This window comes from Notamacropus eugenii, chromosome 1 (assembly GCF_028372415.1).
Source record: "Notamacropus eugenii isolate mMacEug1 chromosome 1, mMacEug1.pri_v2, whole genome shotgun sequence".
Classification (NCBI taxonomy): domain Eukaryota; kingdom Metazoa; phylum Chordata; class Mammalia; order Diprotodontia; family Macropodidae; genus Notamacropus; species Notamacropus eugenii.
This window is the reverse complement of record NC_092872.1, coordinates 693,311,908-693,323,698: the sequence shown is the minus strand read 5'-3', so window position 1 is coordinate 693,323,698 and position 11,791 is coordinate 693,311,908. Positions and strand designations below refer to the sequence as shown.

General features: G+C 41.3%; 1 protein-coding gene across 1 annotated transcript in view; it reads left to right on the top strand.

Moving 5' to 3' along the window:
- Positions 1-6,134: 6,134 nt before the first annotated feature.
- Positions 6,135-11,791, top strand: part of TK2 (thymidine kinase 2) — a 45,164-nt gene continuing 39,507 nt past the window's right edge. The window contains exons 1-2 of the mRNA XM_072635924.1: positions 6,135-6,579; positions 11,014-11,051. Of these exons, the coding sequence (XP_072492025.1) occupies positions 6,384-6,579; positions 11,014-11,051 (234 nt within the window). The 5' untranslated portion in view covers positions 6,135-6,383. The remainder of the gene's footprint in view (positions 6,580-11,013; positions 11,052-11,791) is intronic.

Below are 11,791 nucleotides of genomic sequence, written 5' to 3'. Positions count from 1 at the left end.
CAAATGTATATTTGACCTAAATATAAGATGTCACTTATCTTTTACAGCACTATGAAAAAATTCTTAAATAAACCAGGCTTAGAGGAGGTTATGAAATATAAAACAGACAATTTGGTTATGTAAAATTCAAATTTTTTGCACAAACAAAAGCAATTTGGTTAGTACTAAAAAAAAAAAAAAAGCTGTCAAATGAGAAAAAAAAACTTTACATCCAAAATCCCTGAGAAAGGTCTAATTGCAAAGATAGGTGGAGAATTGACCCAAGAGCATTCCCAAAAGAAAAATATTTAAAGATCATGAATAGTTTTCAAAGAAAATCCTAATGCTCAACAACCTTATAAAAATTTCAAATCATTAATTATAAGATAAAAGCAATTTTTTAAAAACCTAGAATTTTACTTCAAACCCAGCAAATTGGAAAAAAATGATTAAAGAAATAGTAAATATTGGGAGGGTGCTAAAAATATAGGCATACTAATACAGTGTGATTGGAGCTATGACTTGGTTCAATCATTTTGGAAAATAATCTGGAACTACTTAAAAATTAGTACTTTTTTCAAACTAGACATGTACCACAAGAAAGTCGAAACAGTGAAAGGTCCCATATATGCTAAAATATTTCTAGTACTAGCAAAGAACTGAAAACAAAACAAGTGTCAGTGTTTGGGGAATGTCTAAACAAGTTGCAGAATGTGACTATAATGGAATATTATAAAATGGTGACTATAAGGAATTCAGAGAAACTTAGAAGATTTTAACGAACTGATGCAGAATGAAGTAAGTAAAACCAGGAGAACAAGATGCCCAAGGAACACAATAATGTAAAGGAAAATAACTTTTAAAAATATAAGAATGGAAATATTGTAAAGGAGGGGGAGCCACAATCTGTTCCTGATTTCTGGGTTGCTTTGCTAGACATTGAAGAAGAAATTTTCCCTTGGTTTCTCTATGCGACACTTTCTCTATGGACATACACGTAACCTGCATGGAAAACACACATGGTGTTATATATAGTATAACTTACATGTAGTATAACTGGTAGTATCAGTCCACCTGCTTTCCTACTTCTTTGCCTCATTATTTTCCTTGTTAGTACAAACCTTTTTGTATAGCTAGGAGAATCTACATTACCCTCTTCTTTTGTGGAGATTCTCTAGACCCAAGGAAAAGATGAATAGAAACTGATGGAACAATTCTTGATGATCTTAGCTGAGGAAGAGAATTGCCCGTTGCACCCAATTACTCCCAAGATCTTCCTTTTTTTTTTTTTTTAAACAACAGGAGCAGAAGCCCCCACAATAGGACACAAAGGATGAATGCTGTGCTTTAGGTTCTCTCTTTCTTTCCCGCCTCTTAAACTCTTCTTCTGAGAAGGCAGCAAAGGAGGTCAAGACTGATCCCAGGCTTTGTGGCCTGAGCAGCAGATGCTAGATAGGATGCTAGAACATTCAGACCAATGCAGGCTGGGAGGACTGGAACCACATCAACACTGCCTGGAACTAACTAAAGTCTGGCAACTTGTGAGGTGGGGAGGGAATGCATTTTCCTTGCTTTGTCTTTAATTTATGAGACTAAACTGGGGAAAGTGAATTTCCCTCTCCACATTCCTTTTCTTCTTGAGTCTTTGATACATGCTTGGGGGGATATTTACTCACCAAATGACCTCGAAGAGGATGAATACAGCTGACAGGGCTTTATCTATTTATTTTGTATTTTATTCCATGCTATTAAAAACGATATGATCATAACACACTGAGTTTATGTGCAGGAGACAACATTGTAATTAATTTGCATGCATTTTGTATCTTTTTCTATGCCTGCATGTAATTCCTTCTCCCAAAACAGTGTAAACACCTGAGAGCAAGTTACATTTTTGTGTTCGTGTCCCCAGTACCTGGAGTGCACTGTACCTGGTTCTTAGTGCAATGTGGATCAGTACATGTATAGCATGGGCAACTAGGTAGCACAGTGAAACAAAGATGTCCATGTATTGGGGAATGTTCAAATTGTGACACGAATATAATGGAATATTACTGTACTGTAAGAAACGCTGAACGTTATGGATACAGAGAAATACTGAAAGATCGCTATCAACTGATGCAGAATAAAGTAAGCAGAGCCAAGAAAACAGTAGATGTAATGACTACAACATTATAAACAGAAAGAACAACATGAGGGGGAGGGGGGGTTAAATTGTGAAATTAGAAAGAAAAAGTGTGACTTGAAAGAAGAAATATGAAATGACACTCCTATCCCACCTCTTCAAGGATGGGGAGGTCCATTCATGTTGCACATTGTACATGCTTTCCAACTTTCTCAATATGTTGATTGGTTATGCTGATTTTTCCTTCTTTCTCTTTCTTTTTTTTTGTCTTAAAAATGCTATTTGTTAGATGGAATGTCTCTCTGGGAAGAGGATGGGGAGGGACACTAGGAAAGCTATGAGGTTGTAAAAATCAAAAAAATCAATAACATTTTTAAAAAGTGCATAAATTTATCAGATTTCAAAGTTTTCCCACTTGACAGTGTTTCTTTCTGAACATCCTTCTGCACATTTTAAATGGTTCAGTGATGTCCCCCGGGCCCCTTTTTCTTTTGACAAAACACTGAGGCAAACCAATGTCTCATGTTTAGGTTAGCTCATCGATTCCCCATTCCTTGCTCTCTCAAAATTGAGAAAAATCCCAACAACTCACAATCCTTGTAACAAATAATAATACTCAATCAAAATAGACTCACATATTTGCCCTGTGCAAAGATGTATGTCTCATTCTGCACTTTGGTCCATCCCTCCTCTGTCAGGAGGTAATGTACTTCATCATCAGATCTCTGGAGTTTGGGTGGTTATTGCATTGTTCAAAGTTCTTAGTATCAGGTAATTTTCTTTTTCTCTTTTAAAATTTATTTTCATTCTGAACTTAATCAATATGAAATAAAACACGTACTTTCACATGCATAGTAGAAAAGAAGAGGTTGGGGGTGGGGTCGGAGTCAAAATATTGGAAGGGAAAGCATTAGAGGCTATCTCACCCACTGTATCTTCTTGACAAGAAAACTCACCAGATCTAACTGTGCCCTAGAAAGCCAAGAAGATTGTATATATGTAATGGGAATTTTTGTTATTTTAATTTCCTTTGATTAGTTTTTATTATTCTGGGATCAGGGCCACTCCTCCAGTAACTTTGGCTTAAACTGAAAGTCTGTCTTCTTTTAACCTCACCTAGACAAAAACTGACTCATGAAATAACAGTGTTAAGGAAAGACTGTTTGACATTCCTCAGATAGAAGCCAAAGGGAAGTTTGACCTTCCCAAAATGATTTATTATTTGAAGAAAAATTTCAACTGTCTCCCATTTCTTGGTTATCTTGTTGACAAAAAAATCCCTTCCCCTTTAATCAACCCATTGTGACACTTCTAAATCTAGTTTAATCTCTAATCTGACTTAGTTTACCCACAGTCTGTTTAACTATGTTTGTTTCCTTTAGGGATGTATGAGCTCATGACTAAATTTGTTCAACTTTTATATTAAAGGAAGCATGATATTAGGAATCTATCTTTTAAAACTTTTATGGCCTAAGAGAAAGTTTGAGACTGCAATATGTAAAATAATAATTTCTCTGTTATTCTGTTGTAATTTTGCCTTTTTAGAATTCTAATCTTTGTTCAGGGTTATTTTTTTTCTGAAGCTTGAACCTATGCTTAAATAAAACCCAGATTTTTAGCTTTATAATTTCTATACTGTGATAGATTTACTTCAACAGTAATAACCTACCATGTGAACACTCATAACATGAAACTGCAGATCTCTATCATATATAAAACTTGATTTTCTTTTTAAGTGTAGGATGTTGGTGTGTGTGTGTGTGTGTGTGTGGGGGGGGGTAATGGTGTCTGTGTAGGCTATGTGTCCCTGCATAGGTTTGTTTAGATGTAGCTTGAAGGCATGAATAGATCTATTTCTAGGGGCTCTTTTGCCAGTTTCTGTATGGGAGACTGATTCAAAATCTCTAATGAGGTTGTCTGGTGCCAGGCCTAGAGGCCTGAGGGCTACCTGAGTCTTACCTTACCTGTCCCAGGTCTTCGGTTGGCCATACCGGATAAACGTATGAGAGAAGAGACTTTCCGGAGTCGAACAAGGGTTAGGCTTTATTCAGGGTCCTGGTTACATGTGCAGGGGGAACTCTTCCTTAGGAGGGAGAGAGAAGTCTCCCAAGGAGGCAAAGATCTTACAGTAAGAGATTGGATGCAGAAGTGTAAGTGGGGAGAGAGGGGGAGAGGAGAGCGAAGAGAGGAAAGAGGGAAGAGGCCTTCTGTCCTGTAAGGGCCCCTCCCGCGCTAAGAGCGCCTTCAGGCTTTCCTGACCCTAATTAAGCTCTCCGGCCATGTAGTTTGCATCTGAATACCGTGCCTGTTAGATAACAATAGGTGTGCCCAGATCCGGGACAGTCTCGAGGGTGGGGATGCTCCTCCCATCACGTTTCTCACGGGAAGAGGCAGAAATACACGAGATAGCTCAGTCTCACTCCTCGATTCCCTGCTGTTTTCTGGGGGGCCTCATGAGAACTCTAAGATTTAGAAGTTCCCACCTTTACCTGCCCGAGACTGTCCACATGGAATTGAGCTTCCATCCCCAACAGTCTGGGGATGGAGAAATGAGAAAAGTGTCAATTCCTCTACATGTTAGCTTTTTCCCAGAGTCTCTCTCTCTCTTTCAAGACCTTCCTGAAGAAAATCTGGAACTGGTGTTGAAGCTGGAAGCTGGAATCAAAAGGATCTCTTTTCTCCTTAGCTTTAGACAACTTTGCCCTTTATGCAGGTGCAAGAACACTCCACCAACAAGGAGAATCCTATGCATTTACTGAAAAAGAATACTCAATGACTGATTTTTTTCTTTCTTTTCACCCCCAAAGGAAAGCAAATCCTTTGTAACATATAAGCACCATAAAGCAAAATATATGCACGAATTTGCCATATCCAAAAATGTATGTCTTATTTTACAGTTGGATCCATCACCCCTCTGTCAGGAGGTAAGGGAATCATCCTCCTGATCTCTGTCCAGTCATTGCATGGATGAGAGTCCTCAAGGCTTTCAAGGTTGCTTTCTTTATCATGTTGTTACTGAATAGTTTGTTCTTCTGGTTCTGTGCATTTTACTCTGCATCATTTACTATTTCCCAAGGTTCTCTGAAACTGTCCATTACCTCATTTCTTATGGGGCAACAGCATTGCATTAGTCATACCTCACAAGTTGTTCAGCCGCTACTCAGTTAACGGGTACCCCCTTCATTTCTAGTTCTTTGAAGCTCAAAAAGAGCTGCTACAAAATGGGGACTGTGTTTTATCTAAACTGTTGGATTCCTAGTGCCTAGCACAGAACTTGGCATACAGCAAACGCATACTTATTGACTGTGTAAACTTGTGGAGGATTTCTACGCTGAAAGTATTCAGGAGTGACTAGTTTGACTGATAGTAGATCAGTTTACTCTGAGCCGGAAGGCCTGGGTGTCCGTCCTAGCTCTGTCACTGGAAAGAGTCTATATTCATTTAGGATGAAAGAATCAGAGATCGTCTAGTCCTTCAACTTGGGTGTTTTAAAGAATATATTATTTTGATAACTGCATATCATTCTAGTCTTCTTCCAGCCCCTTCCCCCATTAGAATGTTAGACGGACTATTTTTGCCTCTTTTAGGATCCACACTGCCTAGCTCATATAGTAAGCGCTTAATAAATGCTTGCTGACTTGATTCTCCCTTGCAATCTTATATATTTTATGCATTTAAAAGCGCTGTTCTTCACAGATATATATTTATTGATATTCTTTATTAAGCGGCGCGGCGCGGGCTGGGGCTGGGGCTGGGGCTGGGGCTGGGGCCGGGGCTGGGTGGTTACTTAGTAGCAAAGCTAGGATTCGTCACGTGTCCCTTTAATTCTCCGCCTTTAGCTTTTCCCCTGAATTACTTAACCTGCGCCTTTGGGGCTGACAACCTCGCACAGCACTGGGAGCGGGGGAAGGGGGGGGGGGGGGGGAGGAAAGGGAGGGGCGGCGGCGCAGGCAAGCCTGGGCATGCGAAAGAGGGACGTGCTGCCTTAAGGGCCCGCCCCTCCCCGGCCCGCGGCTGCCGCGGCCACTGACATTCCAGGGCTCGGCCCCTCTCGCAGGAAGCGGAGCCCGCGTCAGGATCCTCCTGCGGAAGCCGCGGAGCTGGGCGGCTGGTGCGCACTGGTCTGGCCCGCACTACCGAGGCTGGCCCGCACTGCCGGGGCTCGCCGGCACATCCCGGGCTGCCCCGCACAGCCGGGGCTGGGCCGCACTGCCGAGGCTGGCCCGCACACCCCGGGCTGCTCCGCACATCCCGCGCTGCCCCGCACAGCCGGGGCTCCATGGTGCCGGTGCGCGCCTTGGGCCGGCTGCTGCTGAAGACCCCCGTCCCCGGCTTAGCCCCTGCCCCGGGCCGCGGGAGGCTCCCCTCCCTGGCCCCGCCGGGCCGGCAGCAGCACCTCCGGCCGCCGGGACTGACCGTGGCATCGGGCTCCGAGGGGCAGCAGCAGCCCGCCCCGCCCAGAGCTTGGCCCATGGGTAAGCCCCCTGTTTGTTTCGCTCTTTGCCACCCCCTTTCCCCAGCTGTTCTAAGGAGAAACCGAGGCTTTCGCTGCTTTTTAGGTTTGGATGGAAAGGACCCTTAGAACGCAGTGGTGAGGACAGAGAGTGTGAGAGCTGTAAGGAACCTGGAACCGAGGATTGTTAGAACTGGGAGGGTCGTTAGAACAGGTGTCCCAAGTATAAAAGACTTTAGAATCTACAATGTTCATGCTGTAGGAAACCGTAGAACGTGCATCGTTAGAGATGAAAGGGCCCTTAGAACAGGTGTCCCAGATAAAAGGGACTTGGCAGTACAGTGTTAGAACATAGAATGTTGGAGCTGGAAGGCCCTTAGAACGGGTGAAAGTGTCATGGATGCAGACGATCCGAAGCTAGATAGAATAATAGTAATAATCTAGAGTCATAAGAAACCCTGGGACAGGCATCCGTAGAGCTGGAAAACCTCAGAGCTGAAAGCTCCCCTACCATGGAAGAGGAGAGTTCAGATCCCCAGACGCCAGCTTTCTAGTGCTGGGCAAGTCCCTGAACCTGTCTCCGCTTTAGTTTTCTCATTGTAAAGCCTACTCCACAAGGTTTTTGTAAGGACCGAAAGAAGCAACATAGAAAGTGCACTAGGGAGATGCTAGGCATTATTATTGGTGTAGAGGGTTCGGTTGGAAGGAACTTAGGGACTGTGCAATCCAATCTTGCTTTTCCTGGTGGTGAAACTGAGCCTGAGAGGTTTTTTGATTTTTCTATGGTTACAGAGGCAGTAAGTAGGAAGAAGAAAATAGGCATTTATACTATGCTAAGTTTACAAATATTATCTCATTTGAACCTTGCTGGGAACCAGTCCTGGGAGGTAGGTGCTGTTATAATCCCCATTTTATAGTTGAAGAAACTGAGGCAAACAAGTTGTTATTTTCCCAGTCACGCAGCTAGTAAGTGTCTGAGGCTGGTTTTAACCGTCATAGAACCCATTTCCTGTTGTATCCAGGCCAAGTTATTTGGACTACAGTTGATCCTTTGGGGTGGTTTAGCGTGTGTATGGCAATCCCTCTGTACCTTTTTAGAGTATTCAATTCCTGTCTGTTCCCTTCCTTAAATACTTCAGAAAGAATTTATCGAATATGCTGGATGTCTTCTTCTGTTTTTGGTTTCTTCTAACTGTAAAACCCACTTAATAGGTGACAAAATGTGGTTGAGTTTTGCCTGGCACAGATGTTGCTGGAACCTCAGATACCTGATATTTATTCCAGCCCCTTTTGAATATATCACTTCGCTTGCCCCTGTAGTCACTAATTTGGAGTTGATTTTTCTACCTTCAATAAATTTCCTCTTCCTTTAAAAGGAGTACTGTGTGTAGAAAGAACACTGTAAAATATTTTGGATGTGAATCCTGGGCTTGAATTCCAGCTCTTATATGCTGCATGTATTACTTTGGATAAGTTATTTTTCCTCTCTCAGCCTCACTTCCCCCATCTGTAAAATGGGGACAATAATAATTATTTTTATCTACTTAGAGTTTTTTGATGATCAAATGATATGAAGTATGAAAAGCTCTTTGTAAAAATTAAAATCACCATGTAAATGCATTCTATGAGCGCTTTTTTCTGTTCTCTCCACTCAGCAATTCACTTACTGAATTAAAGTGGGTGAAGGTAGGGGAGGAAATAAGTATTCAGTGCCTCCTATGTGCCAGGCACTGTGCTAAGCACTTTACAAATACTGTCTAATCTGAGGGAAGAAGAATATAGCTTAAATATGTAGTTCTGTGTTTCGAGTGCCTAGAATGGGCCCTTGCACACAGTAAATAATAAATGTTTACTGAATGGTTAAACTCTCTTAGTTTATTTGTATTTTTTAAAGCTTTTTTTGATGGCTTATATTTTTTGCAATCTAGTTATTTTCCAATATACAGCCTCCATGGAACCCTCTCTTGTATCTAAAAAAAAATCAAAGTAGTTGAACAAAATCAACCAGTAAAGAACTTTGATAGTGACATTCCACACTCATGGCCCCCCAGTCTTTGAATGGGGAGAAAGGAAGGCACTTAGGTCTCGTATTGCCCAACACCTTGATTTTACAGATGAAGAAAATGAGACCCAGGGAGATTAAGTGACTTGCCCAAGGTCACACAGTCTGTAATAGAGCCAAGATTAGAACCCAGGTTCTAAGGCTCCAAGCCCAGTGTTATTTCTATGAAACTACAAGTGTTTCACAATCTGTATTCCTAGAGCATGATCAGTTGTGGCAATTAATCATCATCTGGCAGTAGGGTTATTTTCATGGGTCCCTTCCTTCTGAAACATTTTTTTTTTTTTGCTTCAATCATTGGTTTAAATTTAAATTCTGGCTTCAAAAGCAAAATGTTGCCAAGCCATGCCTTTCATGGGTTAGAGCAGAGGTTCCCAAACTTATTTGGCCTACCACCCCCTTTAAAAACTACTCAGAGCCCCCTTGGAAATCTAATTTTTTTAACCGTTTAATGTTTTTTTAAAAATTTTCATCATTTCAAAAGATGTTTTTTTAAAAAAATGACATTTTAAATTTAATAATTTACTGTAAATTTATGGGGGTTTTTCCTGCATTGAAATTTTGATGATGCAATATTGTGTCATGTAACCATATAGTATCATAACGTAAACAAATCATTATATGCACATATTCCTGACGATGCATCCTGGACTTCTGGATACTGCGTGGCATGCTTGACTGCCAATACTTGCTTGTTAAGACCTGTCAGTGAACTTGACCACTGAGCAATTATAACTTGCATTTTGTGTGTTTATTTGAAAAATAATGTAATCACTGTGACTTTAACTCTGTTACATAATAGAGGAAACGTGTATGAACAATTTTTCAAAATTTTCTTGTCCTCTTTCCTTATGCTTCCATGGCCCCCTTATTTTTATTCAGCTTTGCTTAATCGTACTTAAAGCTACTATGCCCCCTCAACACCCTACCTTGGGGGACAGTATTACCCACTTTGGGAACCTCTAAAAGTATGTCCTCAGAAGTAACCTCCTTGAGTACGCTCCTCTTGAGCTGCTTAGCAGGGCCTGTGATATCAGTGATAAAGTGCTAGGTAGTGCAGTGGTTAGAGGGCCAGCATCAGACACATATGAGCTGTGTGACCCTGGGCAAGTCACTTGACGTTATTTACTTCAGTTTTCACATTTGTAAAATGAGTTGGAGAGAAAAATAGCAAACTACTCCAGTATCTCTGCTAGGAAAACCCCCAATAGGATGACAGAGTCAGATACAACTGAATGATAGCAACACAGCCATGCTAGAACATGGAAAGCCATGTTAGTTTCAATAGTTTTTTCAGTATTTTGATTAGGGAAGTGAACTTTATCATCATTACTTTCATAATTTGTTGTTGTTGAGTCATGTCCAACTCTCTGTGATCCCATGCATACACTAGACCCGGGCTGGGGATCCTATGGCCTCAAGGCCACATGTCGTTCTCTAGGTCCTCAAGTGTGGCCCTTTGAATTCAGCTAAACAGTTTGTTCTGTGAAGTTTGGATTCAGTCAAAGGGCCATACTTGAGGACCTAGAGGACTGAGTGTAGCCTTCAGGCCTTAGGTTCCCCACCATTGCACTAGGCCCTTCCATCCTCCACTATCTTTCAAAGTCTGCCCAACACTTTCATAATACACAGTAATAGTAGTTCATATTTACTTATGTAGATCTTCGCAACTTGCAGAGTACTTTCCTGACAGTAACCCTGTGGTGCTAACGCTATGCCCAGTTTCCAGATGAAGAAACTGAAGCCCACAAAGGTTTGTGGCTTGCCCACAATCACATACTCTGACTTGGTCCCTGGTCTTTTGACTTCAAGCTCAGAGTTCTTTATCACATTTCCATAGCATTTAACAGTTTATAAAGTGTTCCCCCCATTCTCCCTTCAACAACTGGTTTTGTAAGGTAGGGATCATTTTAATCACTCTTTTGTAAATGAGGAAATAGTGGCTCTGAGAGGTTCTAAGTGATTTGATTAAGTTCACATAGTGGTAAAGTCTGGATTTGAACAGAGGTCTTTGACAAGGAAGTCCCATGCTCATTTTGTAGTAGTGTTCAGTCATTTCAGTGGTGTCTGAGTCTTATGACCCCATTTGGGGTTTTCTTGGCAAAGATACTGGAGTAGTTTGCCATGTTCTTCTCTAGCTCATTTTACAGATGAGAAAACTGGGGGCAAACAGGGTTAAATGATTTGCCCAGGGTCACACAGCTAGTAAGTGTCTGAGGCTGAATTTAAGCTCAGGCCCTCCTGACTCTAGGACTGGTGCTCTATCCACTGCACCACCTAGCTGCCTCATTTTGTGTAGACTTCATGATATAATTGGATAAACCCCAAAATACAGTGATGTTTAGCCTCCTTGAAATAATTATTTCAACTATGGTCACTTCTTTTCTTTTTCAGATAAACATGAGAAAAATGAAAGGGACCGAAAGTTAGTGGTAAGTACTTATTTATACACACACCCTCTGTTGCAGGGTATATGTTTATACTTTGTCTTGAGATTTTTATGAATCTAAGTCAGTGTAATGCACATTTATTATTCACCCACTGTGTGGAAGGGAGACAGAGGTACAAACAAGGAAGTCTTTGCCATCCAGGACCTTATAATTGTACTGAAGGAAACACAATATAAACACTAATAAGTAGATCCTAGAATATTTGAGGAGGGGGAGAGCATTAATGAAGGTTAGGGGATGGGGAGGAATTGGGTTAAACTTCCCTTAGGAAGCTCAGGGGAATTCTCAGAGTTGGAGGTGAACAGAGAATGCATTCCAAGCTGGAGAACATTCTAGTGGAGGTGGACTATCAAGTGTCAGTTTTTCTGGAATGTAATAATGTGAAATGAGTTAGAAATGTGAGGAGCAAGATTGGCCAAGTTTAAGTGCCAGCCTGATGAGAAAGATTATAAAATAATTGATGAAGCAAGAAATATATTTTTTAAGGACTTGTGAAATTGACATCTTTTATTAGAGGTAATTAGAACAGTTTTAAACTTGAATTTAGGAAGTCCAGAGTTCATATCTTCTCTCTGAAGCAAACTAGGAAAGCAGGAAGGGGGCACAGTGGATAGAGCACCAGCCTTGGAGTCAAGAGGATCTGACTTCAGATCTGCCCTCAGACACTAGCTGTGTGACCCTGAGCAAGTCATTTAACCCTGTATGCCTCCAAAAAAAATGAG